The following is an 18,608-nucleotide window of genomic DNA, read 5'->3' on the forward strand; positions in this document are numbered from 1 at the left end:
ATTGCCAATAATATCATTTTATTTTCCTTCGAATTCTAATTCAATTCCCATTATCCACGTGTCTCCTAAAATAAGAATAAAATGCAAAATGATCATCGAGTATAAGATATTTTATTTAATCATTCGACTATTAAAATTATAAAATAGTCACCGATAATTTATATGATTCCAACTCATCATTTTTGTTGAAAAATTGGAAGATGTCTAAACTGGACGTTAATATGTTGATTGAGATATGATAAATTTTGATCTCTTAAATTATATTTTTTTGATTGACTCTCCATATAAATTACGCAGTCGAGTTAGTGCTTAAAACATTATGTCGTTAAATCAGCGTAAAGACGGTCCTAATAGATATCATTAAAATATAATTTTATTATATCTCAATTAACATGTTAACATCTAACTTAGGCAACCATTAATTTTTTAATAAAAATAATTTTAGAATATATAAATAATTGGATGATTATTTTATAAATTTTAATAATAAAAAATTTAATAAAATAATATTATATAATAAAATAATCATTTTATAACTTTTTAATAATTAAAATACTTAAATAAGGAATTATTTATATAATTTACTCAAAAATAAAAGAGAATCGACTACTTTTAGAGCGACCGACCCTCTTTATAAAACTTCGATTGCCGAGCTAAAATTAATCTAGGGTTTCCTCTCTTCGAAATCTCCCAAATAACATCTCTTTGTTTTATCGAACATGATGCAACGACCACGAGCTGGAGGTGCGGCTCCGCTGCAGTCTATGGCAGCTGACCAGTCTCAAACCCATCAGTACCAGCAACATCCGCAGTCGCAGTCGTGGATGATGATGCCTCAACAACAACCGGTTCCTCCACATTCTGGTTGGACTCCTCAGCCCGTTCCTCCGCCAACTCAGATGCAGCAGTACTCCACCGTTTCTGATACTGCCGGCTCCGGCGAGATTCGATCTCTCTGGATCGGCGATCTTCAGCCGTGGATGGATGAGAATTATCTCATCAGTATCTTTGCTCAAACTGGAGAGGTAACTGATTTTTTCGTTTTATTATTAAAATTAAAGAAGTCCCAAGTAAATGGAAAAGAATTAAAACCATTGTTGTTTAGGATGGCGCATGCTATAGTCTAATATTATTCTTTGAAGTTAATGTTTTTAGTTTTTAATAATTCAAATATTATTCCTTTCTGTAATTGAATGAATTTCTTTCTTTTGCTTTTAGGAAAGCAAAAACTATATAGTAAAAGTTACAATTCAACAGAACTTAATCTTTTGTTTTTTAGATGGTTTCGGCTAAGGTGATTAGGAATAAGCAAACGGATTTACCTGAAGGATATGGATTTATTGAGTTTGTGTCTCGAGCTGCAGCTGAGAGGATTTTGCAGTCATATAACGGTGTACCAATGCCAAGTGCCGAGCAGAATTTCAGGTTGAATTGGGCATCTCTTGGATCCGGGGAAAAGAGGCAAGATGAGGGTCATGACTACACAATCTTTGTTGGGGATTTAGCTTCAGATGTTTCGGATTATGTGTTACAAGAGACTTTTAAATCTGTTTACCATTCTGTTAAGGGTGCGAAAGTGGTTACTGATAGGACTACAGGACGTTCAAAAGGTTATGGATTTGTGAGGTTTGGTGATGAAGCTGAACAGATTCGTGCCATGACCGAAATGAATGGGATGTATTGTTCAACGAGGGCAATGCGGATTGGACCAGCTTCTAATAAAAAGCCTGTCACTGGTCAGCAGTATCAGGAAGGTACTCCCCTGTGGTTTATTAATGTTCTGTATTCATCTTGAATTCCATATGAATTTGCTTGTTGTGTATAGGTTTTGTTGACCACAATTATGCTAGAGTACTTTGACATGCCAAGTTGAATGGTAGTTGGTTAACTTTTTCTTGCAACCTTTAATTTTTTAAGGTGCAGTTGTCTCATTTTTGTTATAATTCGAGTACTTTAAGTTATGCTCTTGAAGATTGGCGGAATTTACAGAAATTCGTTTCATTCCAGTTTACCTTTGTAAAGTTGGGTACATCTAATTATATTAGAACAGACAAAAACTTATATAAAACTCATGTTGTCTTAAAGCAGGACACCCAGAGGCTCTCATTTTGGGGGGCCTGGAAGTGATATCAACTGAAATGATTCCACTTTAATGCGTGGCCTCATTTTAGGTCAGTTACTTTGTTTATGTCGTAAGCCTCATTTTTCTCCTGGCAGTATTTGTCCTTCGTTCGCAAATTAATTTTCCAGTTCCTTATTAAGTTTCCAGTCAAGTTCTATTTGTTTCAGTTTCCCAACATGTTTCCTTTATCTCTTGTTTTACTTTTTTTTACATGTCCTTAAACTTCTTTCGTAATGGATCAGTTACCTTTCAGTACTTAACATATGGTTACACAGTCCTTTTTGTGTCTTTTAAAGTTCCCATGCATGTTATCATGCACCATTATGTAAGGAACTTTGGCACAAGTTTTATTCTTTTGTATTTCAATGGGGGCTGGTTTTTAAAATTTTAGTAACCAATTTGTCCTCATTCTATTGTTCTGTTGCACTTGAGGACAAATTGAGTCCAGAAAGAAGCCGAGAAGTTGTAGTTGAAGTCCTTTATTCAGTTACTGGATTTAACCTCAATGGAAGTGATTGAGCCATCCTTCTATGTTACCTAAGCCTAAATAGTGGCTCAGATGCTAATGAAACAATACTAATTGCCTCTTGAAGCCAATTTATTTTCCACTTTTCATATGAGGTTGTAATTATTTCAAGTTTAGTCAATTTTCTTTGGTCCCTGATATGTGCTTCATCTTGCCATTATTTTGCTACAAATAGACCTGAATGGCATGCAGAGAAAGTTAAAGCTTTGTTGAAAGATATTGTTGAAGTTATGGGAGAATAAAGAAGAGAGAAGTACTTCTTCTCAATTAAGGAGAAAAGATAGCTTTCTGATTTCATTTTCTCATCCCCTTTCACCCGAAGGCTATAAGAGAAACTTTAGTTGTTCCTTGAGTTTAATGTGATTAACATATTATTTTTCAGCGATTATTGAATTTTTCTAATTTATACTTTTTTCTTCGCCTGGTGATAACAAGTCTCGATGTTCATGTAACCCAAAGGATCTGGTGGGTTGGATTTTTGTTCTTTTCCATGCCATGGAGGGAATTAGTTTGAACTTTGAACTGCTTAAGAGAAACTTTAGTTGTTCCTTATTTGAATGCATTATTATTATTTCCAAAAATGTCTAATTTGAGTTTACAGAAGCAATGATGCTAACACTTCATTGCATGATATCTGTAATCAGGCTTGGAGCTTTCAGAGTTAAAATGAAATATGTTCTTTAGATGATTCTTTTTCCCCGTGACTCAGTTTTGCTTCATTATAGCAATATGAAAATGTAATTCAGGGATGCACTTGCATGCCTTTGCACTTTATTTCATGATCTATTATTATCATCCCATGCTATGGTAGTTTAAACGTGTGTGTGATTTGCAGCTACTTACCAGAATGTTCAAGGAAATACTGGCGAGAATGATCCAAATAATACCACCGTGAGTAGATTTTATTTAAATTTTAATCTACATTATTTCATGTTATGGCCAACTGAAACCTTACATCCTTAAATGCCAGATATTTGTTGGTGGTTTGGATCCCAGTGTTTCAGAAGACCAATTAAAACAAATATTTAGCCAACTTGGTGAAGTTGTTCATGTAAAAATTCCTGCTAACAAGAATTGTGGTTTTGTTCAATATGCTAACAGGTAAATGTTGAGTACTTTAATGGATTTCAGCATGTGATGTGTTATTGCATGGTATTAAGATATTCGACAACATGTTCTTCAGGGCTAGTGCAGAGCAAGCTTTGCAAGTTCTAAATGGTACCAGTTTTGGAGGAAGGAATGTTCGACTTTCATGGGGCCGAAGTCCTTCGAACAAACAGGTTTTGTATTTAAATTGTAGTTCTTTCGTAATTAAAACCAGACTACCCATATTTCTACAAACTAAGATGGGAACCCACTCGGTTTTCAGGCTCAACCAGATCAAGCTCAGTGGAATGGTGGATATTATGGATATCCTCAAGGATATGAAGCATATGGATATGCACCTCCTCCCCAGGATCCCAACATGTACTATGGAGGCTATCCCGGATATGGTAATTGCCAGCAGCCAGGGGCTTATCAACAACCGCAGCAGGTAAAAGTGACTTGTACAGCATTTGCCGTTCATTCAACAAGTGATTTATTACCATTTCTTTGACATCATAAACAAATTGTGCCTGATTTATTTTGTTTTCTTTGTACTTTCGTAGTGAGCTGCAGTCGCTTTAACCATCATTCGGCCGGGGCACTTGTAGGCTGTGTTGGTTTGATCTGACATGTTTGAAGGTTTGTGAGTTTTTCATCTGTTGTAGAATTCGTGGTGGTTGTTTTGGCTTCTCTTTTCTTGGGTTCTTTCACATTCGTAAACCTCCTCTTCTCAGTTCAACTGTGATACGCTGCTAATGGAGTTCTTTTTTTTATATATAATATATATCTCTAGAGATATTTATATTATACTAGTTGTACGGATTGGTATTTTATAATATTTTTTATATCGTGTTTTAATTATTTTGTGTTACAATATGATTGAAAATCTCTAGGCTCAATTATGTCAGGACAGCTTCACGAGCTTGACCTTCAGTCGAACCCCAGGACACACACTACCCTCTCGAAAACTCGAACCTATATATATTACATTAATGGGTAAAGAACGCAAACGGTCTCGGGTATAGGGTATTACTCTATGAGGTATATCGATTATTAAAAATTATAAAATAGTCCTTTAGTTATTGAAAGTTATTTTGTTGAGACTTGATTATTAAAAGTTATAAAATGGTCACTCGATTATCAATTATGATCTAAACTCGTTATTTTTTTGTTAAAAATAGATGATATTTTGAGTTAAATGTTAATTTGTTGACGTTGATGTGATAAAATTTAATTTTAAATGATTATTATATCTCAATTGTTATGTTAATAATCAATTATGCAATCATCAATATTTTCAACAGAAAAAATGAGATTGAAACCTAATGAATAGGTAGATGATTTTATAATTAGTTATAGTAAATGAAATCTTTAAAGTAACATTTTATAATCAAATTATCATTTTATAACTTTTAATAATTAAATGATTTATTAAAATAATATCCTATAATCGGCGGAGAAGATCATTTGCTTTCTTTATCTTATATTAGTTATATAGAATTTAACAAAATTAATGGTCACTAACGTTATCGTTTGTTATAAAATAATCACTCGATGTGAATAATCGTTAACAAATTGTTTCTATAATAATAGAATATTGACGTGTCACATTAAACAAGCTCAGCATGTTTGATACACCGTTATCTTCTTTTTCTTAAAAGTGATGCAAGTTTAAATTACCATTCTTCTAATGAGCATCTCAAAGCACCAAAATGCACCTACATTATCCTCAAAGAGCACAACAAAAGGAGACACCACGTCACTAATACCTAAGATCAAAATCCAAGCAAAACAGTTAGCATTGGACGTTTGAAACTTAAACCTAAAGTTGGATCTTTCACAGCTTTGCACCAAATAAATAGCAAAAAGGCTAAAACCTTGACAATAACCAATTGTAGGATCGACCCAAGCATAAACAACGAGAATATCAGACAATCTAGCTAAGTTTCTTGTATCCTTATAGAAATCAAGATGACTATCCTTTCTGACCACATCAACAACTGAGAAAATATAAATCTTGTCAGCTAAGAAGAAAAACAAATAAACAAACAGTATCCATCCAATGGAATACAAAAGGAAAAAATGTTTTAAACTGCACGAACAGAAGCTACCTATTTGGTGCAGAGTCCAAAGCCATTCTTCTTCTTCTTCATTATTGCAGAAGAAAATGAAAGGGAGATTGTTGAGTAAGATACATTTAAAGTTACAGAAGCTTATTTTTACATGAAGGGAAGCTTTTTCCATGTTGGCACCTACTTGTTTTTTCTATAGGAACGCGGTCGGTTTATCGATGGTCAGCATCTAGGTCGGGAACGATCAAAATCAACGTGAAAGGTGCAACCGTGCAGGTTCCGTGCGATGTTAATGGGTCTGGTTTACCAACCATTGGTGTGACTGCAAAGAATTGTAGTGGGTCTATTCTTGTCGGTAATGCTCAGCTGGTGCAACCCGAGCAGGTTCCATGCGATGTTGGGATGATTGAAACCCAAGCTCTCTGCAGTGGTGTTCGCCTGACTGTCATCTTTGCTCCTACGACCGTGGTGATTGAAAGTGAATCCCTCAATATCGTCCGCCACCAATGCGTATATCCAGGTAATGACCTTTTTGTGCTTGGATTCCTCCTTGCTGAAGCTTGTGCTCTCTTGGTTGCCATCCTCAAATACGAATTCTAACATGTTCGATGATCGACGAATGGTGCGGCGAACGCTCTTGCACGTTATGCGTCATTACAGTCTACATCCATTGTAGAAAGAAGAAGAAGATAATGGTCCGGTCATGCTAAGTCAGCTGGTTTAACGTGTCATGTCAGTAACAATTGTTAACGGTTGTTAACATTGAGGGATCATTTTGTAACAAACAATAACGTTAATGACCAATTTGTGACTTTTTAAACATTAGTTGTGAAAAAAACACTAATTAAAAAATTAGTGAATATTCACGTAGTTTACCCTAATTTTAATTCTGTAATATATCATCGTCGTCCTTCGATATTTACATTATTTTATAATAAGTTTGAATCATTAAATTTTAGTGTAAACCCTACAAATGGTCATTTTATTTCATTTTTTAAATGTATGGTCACTCGATTCAAAAAATATAATATATGATCATTTTCATTTTGTTTTAATTAAGATGTGGTCCCTGAACGTTAGTTGTCGTGATTTGGATGATTTGGTACGTTAGTAAAAAAATTAATTTTTATTTGAACTCTTAAACTCTAGATAAATTATAAATCATGGGTCTTTTTGTAAACCCAAAATAATTTAGAGATAAAATGTTAATTTACCCATTTTTTATATGTTGTCTTTTCCAAGTTAATCTTCTTCTCCAGATGTAATAAAATCAAATAAAAATATATTTTATTGGAACTTAACACATTAATGTAATGAGTTTTTTTTATATTATAATATTTATCGTAGATCCAAAAAAATTAAAAATGATCTAATGAATTAAATTTTTTATCCGACTGATTTTACTTCGCCTTCGGTGTAGTTTGTATAATTCCAATGATAAGAGAAATGTATATTAGGGTAACGATTTATTAGTTCTCTTAATTATTAAAAGTTATAATGACCCTTTAATTTTAGAGTGTTACTTTGTTTAGTCATCCACTATTGGAAGTTACAAAATAATCTCTCGAATATTTATTATGTTCTAAATTTGTCCTTTTTCTACTAAAATAAACGTTATTCTGGGTTGAAAGTTAATTTGTTTATCGTAATATGATAAAATCTGATATTAGGATCTTGAAACTATCTTATATCAATCATCATGTTAACGACTAATTTAAAAAGTCGTCATTTTTTTAACAAAAAACCAGTTTAGAATATGTTGAATAATTAGGTGATGATTTTATAATTTTTAATAATAGAAGGATTTAGCAAAACAATTTATTATAATTAAAGGATATTTTGTAATTTTTTAATAGTAAAAAATTTATATTGACTTCTGAAAAGCGGCTATTTTTATTTGGCTTAAAACTAAGCGAGCAAATAGCAGATTTTCTCTGTAGTCCATCTGATTCTGCACTTCCTCTTTGACCGATTGGAATTTCTTTTGTCATTCCTATCAACGCATTAGTCATCCGCCAGGTAAATTATCGTTCCCCTTTACTTAAAGCCGAGACCTTTGTTTTTGAAAAAAAAAACTTTGCTTGGTTTGATTTCCCCCCCCCCCACCCCGTTTAATTTTGTTGAAGATATACATTTTAACGATAATGGAGAATTGGGTCACTGAGGCTTGTTGTTTCCTGGCCAGAAGGATGGAAAAAAGCTTCAAACTTGGGATTTTTTTGTTTGAATTCTCTTTAATGGGGTATGGATTTATTTAAGTTTAATTTTGTTTAAGAATGGATTTTTTTTGGTTTATGATTAAATTGGGAAATAGAAGATTGGGTCATTGAAGCTTTGTTGTGCAACAAAAGCTGTGATTTTTGGTTTTTATAGAAATTACATAAATTGTTCATTCTCTAATGTTTGTTTTCTTCTTTGTAGCTTCTGCCGGCGGTGCTTTGAGGTTGAAGGAGGAAATTTTGAGAATTTTGATGCAGTTTCACTGTAGAGTTTAATTGGATCCAGCTTTGATTCTTCCTTTTAAGGATTTTGGATAAAATTGTTGTTTTTAGTTTGTTAAAATGAGTGTTGTAGGTTTTGATATTGGAAATGAGAAGTGTGTAATTGCTGCTGTAAAGCAAAGAGGTGTAGACGTGTTGCTGAATGATGAATCGAAACGTGAAACCCCGGCTTTGGTATGCTTTGGAGAGAAGCAGAGATTCCTTGGCTCTTCCGCAGCGGCTTCTGCCATGATGCACCCGAAAACTACAGTATCCCAAGTGAAAAGGTTGATTGGTAGGAAGTTTCAGGAACCCGATGTTCAGATTGAGCTAAGAGTGTTACCATTTGAAACATCAGAGGGTCAAGATGGTGGCATTTTGATTCACTTGAAGTATTTAGAAGAGATGCATCAATTTACTCCGTTGCAGATTATGGCGATGCTGTTTGCACATTTGAAATATATGACGGAGACCAATCTGGGACTTCCTGTTTTGGATTGTGTTATCGGGATTCCTTCGTACTTTACCGACTTGCAAAGACGTGCCTACTTGGATGCTGCTGCAATTGCCGGGTTGAAGCCTCTGAGATTGATGCATGACTGTACTGCAACTGCACTTGGTTATGGGATTTACAAAACAGATTTCTCCATTGCTAGTCCGACATATGTTGCCTTTGTGGATATTGGCCACTGCGATACCCAGGTCTCGGTTGTGTCGTTTGAGGCTGGGCAAATGAGGATACTGTCCCATGCTTTTGATAGCAGCCTAGGTGGAAGGGACTTTGATGAGATATTGTTTGGATATTTTGCGGCATGTTTCAAAGAGCAGTATAACATAGATGTATGCTCTAACATCCGGGCTTCAATCAGGTTAAGGGCAGCATGTGAGAAACTGAAGAAGGTTTTGAGTGCAAATGCGGAGGCGCCTCTAAATATTGAGTGTCTGATGGATGAAAAGGATGTCAAAGGTTTCATTAAGAGGGAGGAATTTGAGAAGTTGGCTTCGGGTTTGCTGGAGAGGATCAACATTCCTTGTGCTAAAGGTATAGCTGATGCAGGGTTAACTGTGGGGAAAATCCATGCTGTTGAGCTAGTGGGATCGGGGTCCAGGATACCAGCTATAACAAGACAGTTAGCTTCTTTATTTAGAAGAGAACCCTGTCGGACCATAAATGCAGGTGAGTGTGTGGCACGAGGATGTGCTCTCCAATGTGCAATGCTTAGTCCCATATTTCGTGTTAGAGATTATGAGGTTCAAGATTGTATTCCATTCTCCATAGAATTATCTTTGGATGAAACCCAGATTTTGCAAGGCACAAATAATGTGATGTTCCCGAGAGGCCAGACGATTCCTAGTGCTAAAGTTCTGCAATTACAGAGAAGTAGTAAGTTCCATTTGGAAGCCTTCTATGCCAATCCAAACGAACTCCCTTTCAGCATACCCTTGAAAATAAGTTCCTTCACTGTATGTCTAACCTTTATCGAATATTTCTTGTTTTCGATGGAATTGACCAGTTTACGGATTGATCATCATTTGGTTTTACAGATTGGCCCTTTCCAAAGCTCCAATACTGAAAAGGCAAGGGTTAAAGTCAAAGTTCAATTAAACCTTCATGGAATCATCACTGTTGTGTCGGCTATTGTAAGTAGGATTCAACATTTTCTTTGAACATCTTATTGATATATAGTTTCTGAGAAATTTTGCTTTTGGCTGATCAAGGAGCACGTAGATAATTCCGGGATGAGCACAGAGGATGCCCGACACATAATGAATGGCAGTGAAAATGGTACCTCAAATGCTTCAGTAAGTTTGTATCATCATTAGATACTGTTCTTTATGTGTCATCTTTATTGTTTAGGGTTTTGATACGTTAATAATTCACGCTGTTTTATCATGTAGTTTCATGTCATGCTTTCGATGAGCATGTAGATAAATCAATCTCTCTTCTCGATATTGATGGTGGAAAAAACTGTGTAGGTTCTAACTTCTGAGTCTATTCGTGCTTTTTTCTCTCTCGATGCAGGCTGATGGTAAAACGAATGATAAAACAACCGAGAGGCTTGATATACCAGTTTGCGAGAACATAAACGGTACAATGACAAAGGTTGAGCTGATGGAAGCTCAAGATAAAGAACTTAAGTTGGCACAACAGGACCGGACTATGGAACAAACGAAAGAGAGAAAAAATGCCTTGGAGGCTTACGTCTATGGAATGCGGAATAAGGTAAAAAGGGTCGATCTAAATAATAGGCATTATCTATTTTTTTTCTCGACATACTGATATCTGTCTAATAATATTTATGTGAAGCTTTTCAACACGTATCGGGGTTTTGCATCTGAAAATGAGAGAGAAGACATTTCCAGGAGCCTACAGGAGACAGAGGAGTGGCTTTACAATGAAGGGGAGGATGAAACCGAAGGCGCTTACACTTCCAAATTAGAATTTCTTAAGAAGGTTATAGATGTTTCTTTATTTAATCGTAAAGGTTTACTCCGTTGTGGCTAACATCATCTTCCCTCACTCTGCTATTTTTCTTTGTTATAGTTAGTGGATCCTGTTGAGATTCGATATAAAGACGAAGAGGCAAGAACACAGGCTTCAAGAGATCTACTCAAGTGCATTGCTGATTTACAAATGTCGACAAAATCTTTGCCAAAAGAGGATAGAGAAGCGGTAAGTTAATTACTGGTTTACACATTATAAATGCAAAACTTACTCAAGCTCGAACTCATTACGGTGAGTCTCGGTTTTTCAGATAATGAATGAGTGCTACAAAGCCGAGCAATGGCTGACCGAGAAAACTCAGCAACAAGACTCTTTACCTAAGAACACTGACCCACTCTTATGGTCAAGTGAGATTCAGAGCATGACAGAGGATCTAAACATGTAATTATTCTTGGTCTGATTCCGATTCGAGTCCGACTTGTTGGAACAATTATAATAATCTGTTTAATGGGATATCAGGAAATGCAAGCAAATCGTAACACAGAAGGCTCCTCATCGGGATGTCGACAACAACGACTAGGACCATCGAGAATAAGATTGAATGCGTAAGAAACATCGACAAGTTTACAGTTCACACATCACACTTATGCTAGAACATTGATCATAATCTAGTTTTGACATTGCAAGACAAGAGTCTGTCGTGATTTAATGGAGTTTTCCAATACAAGTTTTAGGCTTTTTTTGTTAGATATATATACAGGAGGAATGATATGCAGGTATCAGAGTAACAGTTCTCAAAGACTAGTGTATTACTTTATCTGCTTGATGCCTATTTTGTCTCCCATACTAGTGAAACTCTCAATTTGGTTCTACAATCTATTTTGACTTTGTCCCGTCTATTTTCATTTCGTCTACTGAATTAGATTAACGGAATGTAGCATTACTTAACACGTTGGTAGCGTCTCTGAACCCTCGAAGTTTTATATTCGAAGCAAATTTTCAAGAAAATTCTCGAGTTTTAGCAATAGTTGGCATTGAAATTGAAATCAACAAGATAAATAATAGCTAGAATTTGACATTTGACTAAATTAACACTACCACCCTGGTTTATTCATATTGCCTCCGAGGAAACTCAACAAGCATGATCTTCGTATCGAATTCAGTTCAAAATAAAATACGTGTTATAACTGAGATATTAGATTATGAAGATGAAACTTTCGAAATACTTGTTAAGAACTCACCTGGACAAGATGTTGGAACCGTAGCTAGTTTCTTCTTGGTTTGTTTCTTCGGATCCACTTTGTGAATTTGTATTGTAAATCTCTCTCGATGATTCGAACAAGCCACCATGGTCTTCCGGTTGTGAACACAATGTAACCTAAGCTCAATCCTAGTACGACTCCGCTTCCGTACCCCATCATTGCAACTTGCCAAAAAGACAACTCTTTAGAACCCTCGTGTTCCACCACCAATGGTGCGGGTGGTTCGGCCTCCCTGTGGTCGACGCATGACTTGGACAATGGTAAGCCACACAATCCCAAGTTACTGCTGTAGGAATCATTATCAAAGGTATCAAATTGCTTCTCATGGGGAATTTGTCCAACAAGATTGTTGTGGGAAAGGTTCAACACTTCAAGAAACCTCAAATTCTTCATTTGAGAAGGAATGCTGCCACCAAGATTGTTTGATGAAAGATCTAATGACTCAAGTGCCAACATATTTCCGAACGATGACGGAATAGAACCGGTGAAGTTGTTGTGAGAGAAGTTGATCATTTGCAGGGAAATAAGTCGTCCGACTTCCTCGGGAATTCGTCCAGAGAATTTGTTGTTTGACAGGTCCATAGATACGAAAATGTCTAAGGTCTTCGTCAATTCAAGCTCCAATCTTTTCGTTGTTACATTCAAAGAAGTGTAGTAATACTCAACATCATAGTCAATGCCGCCAAAGTTAACGGGTGGTGAGTGTGAATGTCTCTCTGTCATGGCTCTCAAATTTCCGAAGAGTGTCTTCGGCAAGGTGCCGGAGAACTCATTCTCAGAGATATCAAGTATCTGCAACCTGGAGAAACTAGTTGAAGATATGGAACGAGGCATGATCCATGAAATCTATTATGTCTCAAGATAAGAACTTGCAGACTTGGAAGTGAAGCTAACCAATGAGGAAAGCTATCAGTTAACGTGTTGTTTCCTACATGTAAAATTGTCAGTTTAGTACAATTAGCCAAAGATACTGGTACTATTATTCGAAAGTTCAAGAACTTCAAGATTCGAGAGTTTCGAAAGCATACCCGGGTCAATGACACCACTCAAGTTGTTTGATGACAAATAAAGTTCACTAAGGTTGACAAGATCAAAACTTGAATGGGGTAGTAGACCATGAAAGTCATTCGAGCTTAAATCGATACGTTAGACAGAAGTAGTCATCTGAATTCGATCCAAGGAACCTGCTAGTGCTATGACTGAGGTCTAAATCTAGAAGAGATGGGAGAATAAATTGCCAACCACTATCATGATTTGGAAAGGGAGCTTCCAAGTGATTATGTGACAAATCCAGAGTGGTAATTTTTGGGAGGTTGAACATGGTTATTGGAAGTGGACCACTCAAATTGCAGCGAGAAATTCTCAAGGAGGTTAATCCGGTAAGGTTCCCAAAAATGATTTGAAATCCGCGGATGAATAGGAAAGATCGAGTGAAACTAAACTCAACAGGAGACTGATTTGATTAGGGATTCGACCAAAGAAACCATTACTAGAGAGATTAAGATGGGTTAAACTCACCAACTGACTTAACAAATCCGATGATACGGTGCCATAGAAATCGTTAGAGGCAAGGTTGAGTCGTCGGAGTCCATGAAAGTGAAGCAGGCTGCTGGTGTTTTCCAGAGGAGAGCCATAGAGGTAGTTGGAGCTCAGGTCAAGATACTGAAGGCTGCCAAGGCGGAAGAGGCTGTTGTTTGCAAAGAGAGGCAACTGTGACTAAGATCGATGCCAATTACATGACCGGTCAGCTATTCACATTTGACTCCCTCCCAGGAACAACAATCTATTATTTTGTTCCATGACACTGTCTTGGGGTAATCATCACCACAGTAACCGTTTTGAGAAATGGAGTTTTTAAATTGTAGCAGAATAGCCCCTCTGGTGTGGGAGACAGAGATGAGAGGATGGAGGTACAGTGAAACTGCATGAAAGATGCAACATTAACGCCAATATCAGGCAAATGCTTCCCATTTTTTTCTCAAGAAACAAACACATGTAAGAACCAAAGGAACGTTAATGTGAAAGTACAGATTTAAATTTCATATATGCTTATAACCCCCTTCAGTCAACAAATTCAGGGGACCCCAAAAGAAATCAACCAATTAATACAGCTAAGTCTATCTGTAGGTGAGTTGGACTTATTTTTCAAAAAGAAAAGAAACAAAGTTAACACTTTTGTTACATTTTATTTTAGAGTAACAAAGAAATTGATTTAAATAATTTTAAAATTCATTAACATTGTACTACATAAAAAAATACCATTATCATTTTAGTCTTTCCTAATTGAATTAAATTGTTGAGAAAGTAAAACAAAGGACCGCATCACCATATCGTTGAAGGGACAAACAAGAAAGCAAGCAAAACACAATTGAATCATGCTAGTATGTTACAAAATTTACACCACAAAAAATCTTCATCCTTTCTTCTTCTTTGTGTTGCTTTTCTTTTTCGACTTTCTAAAGCCACCTCCACTCTCCTGTTACCAACAAAAATGGACTTAAGTAGGATACCGATGTTTGTTAAATAAATCGAATCATCTCATTGGACCAAGAATCAGCTGTATAACCAGTCCAATATACTATATGAAACCGCTCATTAACTAAATAAGAAAAAAAAAACGATTTAACCAATAAAAACTAGTTTAAGACTATACAATTACGTCAAATATATATAGCTTTGTTAATAATTCACTTATAGTCAATATTTCTTTAACATTAAAATCAATATTCAAAAGCCTTAATAGACCTTGGCCTACTTGATGGTAGAGTTCAGCTAAGGGCAGGCTAGTGGCTTAAATTTCAGAAAAGAAAAACCGTTTCGATATGTTACCTTCCGATAATGCCTATATGCCATTTGACCCCACAATTCCTGACCGGTCCTGGTAACATAAACCTGCAGCATAAGAGAAGATTATAATATGATTTACGTTTATCAAAACCAAAATATTGCAGCAAATTCATTCATAATTTTTACAACAGAAAAGAAAATTGTAGCAAATTTCCTAAACATAATTGAAAATGACTGGTATTTTTAAGTGCATGGGCTGCACATTTATAATTATGCGTTGATGTGTTAGAAAAAGTGCGATAGAAGATGAAGTGGTAAGCGTTTCAGCATACCTTCCTCCCCTCGGGAGATGTATACCAGTGGCCAGCAGATTGACTGCCACTAGCATGAACTCTTCTCTTCCCAGCATTCTTTGGAATAGCTCCGCTGCTTTGCGGAATTACCCATCCTTCAAATGCATCATTTTCAGCATTTGGTTTCTTTGATTTGTTTCTTCTATTTGTTGAGCCGTTGTTGCCACTGGCTTTTTGAGCTCCTCTCTGTTTTGATGATTCTCCTTTTCTGAATTGACTCCTGCAGTGATTTTATATAAAGCAAAGTAAACAAAGTGAAGTTTGATGCAGAAAAACCGATACATATAAAAGCTACTCACGTAAAATCCATAACTGAGACATTAGATTGTTGATGTTGTCCGTTGTTGACCATGCTCAAGGGGGTAAAGAAGGGTAAGCAGCTACGGACTAATTTCTGGATCTTTGGATCGGCATGGAAAAAGTAGCGATGTGCTGGAGGCAAGGGGTCATTTAAATCCTGGAGTTGCTCCACCTTTTGGCTCACGTATTTCTGGGAAGCACTCGTATCTTTCCCACATTTCTGAGAAACATTCTTATCATTCAAAAGATTGAAAATATTCTTTACATACCTCATCAAATGCAGGTGTTTGAATACGAGAACTATCCATTAGAGAGAAATCTTTCCAGAAATCTTCATTCTGAGGTATACTAAAGGATGTCTTTGCCTGTATCCTCGTGGTCTGAGGGGTCATCAGAATCAGAGTCAAGTAACTGAAATCTTCGAATAGGACTGATAGTTTAACTTTGGAAATGTCAACCCGAACTATCCATTAGAGAGAAATCTTTCCAGAAATCTTCATTCTGAGGTATACTAAAGGATGTCTTTGCCTGTATCCTCGTGGTCTGAGGGGTCATCAGAATCAGAGTCAAGTAACTGAAATCTTCGAATAGGACTGATAGTTAACTTTGGAAATGTCAACCCATCACGTCTTTCCTTTAAATTTGCTGAAGCTGGGGCAACCGATTCTTCTTCCTTGTTCCTTGTAGTAGATTGGATGGATGATGGAGTAGTTAAAAGCCCGAGACTCTTCAATGGGACCTTGGAACTGCTACACACAGAATGATACTTTATTGAAGAATCCATGCCTGCTAACAAAGAATCCACATCATCAACAATCAGTTTACAGAAGCAGGGAACACATGCACAAATTACTGATTTTAAACAAATATCGGAACCTGAAATAAACAATGAAAATGCATGCTTCAAAACTATGTTATTTGAGCTCTTTCCCCCCCCCCTAAAATACCATTTCTGATGCACATTAAGACATGAATATAGGGGTATAATCTTAAAAATATATCAAAAAACTTTAAAGGCTTGAGCATGTCCATATTGGACATGTATACGTATACAACAATCAACCTTAGCCAAGTAACATAGCTTTAAAATTACTCGACTACACTTGTACCTACAGTTCTATAGACTACATCCTAGTCAAGGTAGTAGCTTAAACATTATCTAATTCTCATTTTCAGATGAACCGAGTTTAAGTTGCTAAGAACATGATTGGAGTTTGATCAACTTCGCTATTAATGATCCAGCCGAAATGCTCTTTCACATCACATATATTGACATAAACACCTGGTCAATTTTAGGGAAATCTTTATTCTCTCCATTCCTTGACAAATATCAATCATTCCACCATAATCAATCTCAGAATATTAGTAGAATCACTATACTCAAAACCCAATTACAACTAAGAAATATTTTTTAACCTTCCTTTTACTTCAATCTTTTAATTTTACTGTACATCTATTTTACCTCCAATAACTAAAATTTCCACTTTCCCTTCCAAAAATAAACCCTATTAGACCTCAAATTTCTCACTAACAATAGAACACGTAATATATTTAAAACAAATATGAAACCCAGTAAATTTAGATTCAAACGAAGTAAAGGAGAAGAACTTTAAATCAATCAATATCCCATCCAAAATCAGCCCGCCGCAACCGCTTTAAGACGCGGGGAGGGTCGGGTCCAGTATCCGGATCCGAATCCATAACTTGTTGAGACTCGAGCTCTTCAGCATTGTCTTCGAGGGTGTTGAAAGTCGCAGAAGGATCAAGGACTAAGATGGGTCCCGGATGGTCGTCGTCCAGTAAACGGGGCTCCGAATCGGCGTCGAGATCGAGATCGAACCCGAGAGAGAATGACGGAGCTTCGAAGTTCGCCATTGAAAGAGCGAAAAATGTTTTCTTTGAGGGATTTGGAGGGAATTCATAACCTTGTATATATTTGAGACAATTTGGAGGGAAAAATATTAAAAGCTATAATTAAATTTTGATGGTCAAAAAACTCGAATCTGATGGTTCTCGATCTGATCTAATTTTATAGGGACGATCTTTTTTTTAAAAAAATTGAGATTCGGGGTAGAACGGACGAGACAAGTATTACAATTTATCGGGACAAGATGAGATCGAGTTTAAGTAATATAATTTCAGATTAGGGCAAGACAGTAAAAAATCCAGCCTACCCCGTCTCGTGCCATCCCTTATTTTTGTACTACTTAAAATAAATATATATGTGAAATGTAAAATAATATAAAGTATAAATACTTTATTTACTTATTATTTAATTATTATTGTTATGTCATTTTGATTTTCTAAGCAATTTGAAAATGGATAAATCATATAATCCACTAATATAAACGTCTTTAAAATATTAAAAATTACTAGATTAATAAGCAAAATAAATAGGTATTATTTTCTTTTAGTGGTTTTTTTAAATGTAATTTTATGTGGATTGATAAAAATAAACTATACAAAAAAATGTAAATAAATATTAAAAAATCATGTATGCTATTTCATTGATCAATTATTTATTAAGAGAAAGGATTAAATTTTTTATTAATTTATATTTTATTTTTCATGAAAATTTTAAAAGATAAAATCTTGTAGATTGTTTTTTTCATGCAGAATAAATATGTTAATGTTGGAAGATTAATATTATTTTAGTTTTAATAAATATTATTTAATTAATGAATATTATTTTTAGTAGATTAAATATAATTATAAAATAATATTTATTTTGAATTTTTTAATCATTCACAATATGTACACATCCTATAGATATTATAGTTTGAATCTAAAGTCTTTAAAAAAAATCTTTTTAATACTGAAATTACTTGATGAATATATAACTTTAAGTATAAAATATATTTTTTATTAATCTGAGATAAATACAATACATCATTTTAAAAATAAATATTAATCATTTGATATTGAACAGGGTATTCATCATTTAGTTAAAACCCCTTTATTTCGGTTAACTTGGTTAATCAACCAATTAATCGAATTTAGTTCGGTTAGATTAAATGTTCGGTTAACGGTTAAAAGAAAAAATCAATTAGTGAACACCCCTAACATCTAACAATCACACCCTAGCAATGAAATTCTTAATACTCTGACCCAAGACCTTCAGAAAAGGGTTAATTACCTCATTCATACGTGATCTATACTCGATTCTCAGTTTCA

At 35.2% G+C, this 18,608-nt stretch overlaps 4 protein-coding genes across 5 annotated transcripts; 2 read left to right on the forward strand and 2 right to left on the reverse strand.

Moving 5' to 3' along the window:
* The first annotated feature begins 654 nt into the window (after positions 1–654).
* LOC120172561 (polyadenylate-binding protein RBP45C-like) lies at positions 655–4,408 on the forward strand. Its single transcript, XM_039179991.1, has 7 exons — positions 655–1,025; positions 1,280–1,754; positions 3,484–3,539; positions 3,619–3,749; positions 3,832–3,928; positions 4,018–4,182; positions 4,298–4,408. The coding sequence occupies exons 1-7, from the start codon at positions 720–722 to the stop codon at positions 4,298–4,300; spliced, it is 1,233 nt and encodes a 410-aa protein (XP_039035922.1). The 5' UTR covers positions 655–719; the 3' UTR covers positions 4,301–4,408.
* Positions 4,409–7,683: 3,275 nt separating this feature from the next.
* Positions 7,684–11,456, forward strand: LOC120172568 (heat shock 70 kDa protein 16-like). Of its 2 annotated transcripts, XM_039179998.1 has the most exons (9): positions 7,684–7,825; positions 8,228–9,750; positions 9,832–9,927; positions 10,006–10,089; positions 10,310–10,510; positions 10,595–10,741; positions 10,832–10,960; positions 11,043–11,173; positions 11,252–11,456. In XM_039179998.1, exons 2-9 carry the CDS (start codon positions 8,368–8,370, stop codon positions 11,310–11,312), a joined length of 2,232 nt encoding a protein of 743 aa, XP_039035929.1. In that variant the 5' UTR covers positions 7,684–7,825; positions 8,228–8,367; the 3' UTR covers positions 11,313–11,456. The 2 variants fall into 2 exon arrangements, with proteins under 2 accessions (XP_039035929.1, XP_039035928.1); XM_039179997.1 differs by having other exon boundaries at positions 8,228–9,927.
* A 541-nt stretch (positions 11,457–11,997) lies between these two features.
* Positions 11,998–12,828, reverse strand: LOC120172554 (receptor-like protein 9DC3). Its single transcript, XM_039179985.1, has one exon. It carries the CDS (start codon positions 12,826–12,828, stop codon positions 11,998–12,000), a length of 831 nt encoding a protein of 276 aa, XP_039035916.1.
* A 1,579-nt stretch (positions 12,829–14,407) lies between these two features.
* LOC120172555 lies at positions 14,408–16,218 on the reverse strand. The gene is made up of 5 exons (XM_039179986.1): positions 15,963–16,218; positions 15,434–15,734; positions 15,114–15,354; positions 14,824–14,886; positions 14,408–14,470 (listed from the first exon to the last, which is right to left on the reverse strand). Exons 1-5 carry the CDS (start codon positions 16,216–16,218, stop codon positions 14,408–14,410), a joined length of 924 nt encoding a protein of 307 aa, XP_039035917.1.
* Between the last annotated feature and the right edge of the window lie 2,390 nt (positions 16,219–18,608).

Source organism: Hibiscus syriacus, unplaced genomic scaffold (assembly GCF_006381635.1).
Source record: "Hibiscus syriacus cultivar Baekdansim isolate YM2019G1 unplaced genomic scaffold, ASM638163v2 tig00111852_pilon, whole genome shotgun sequence".
In the NCBI taxonomy this organism is placed as follows: domain Eukaryota; kingdom Viridiplantae; phylum Streptophyta; class Magnoliopsida; order Malvales; family Malvaceae; genus Hibiscus; species Hibiscus syriacus.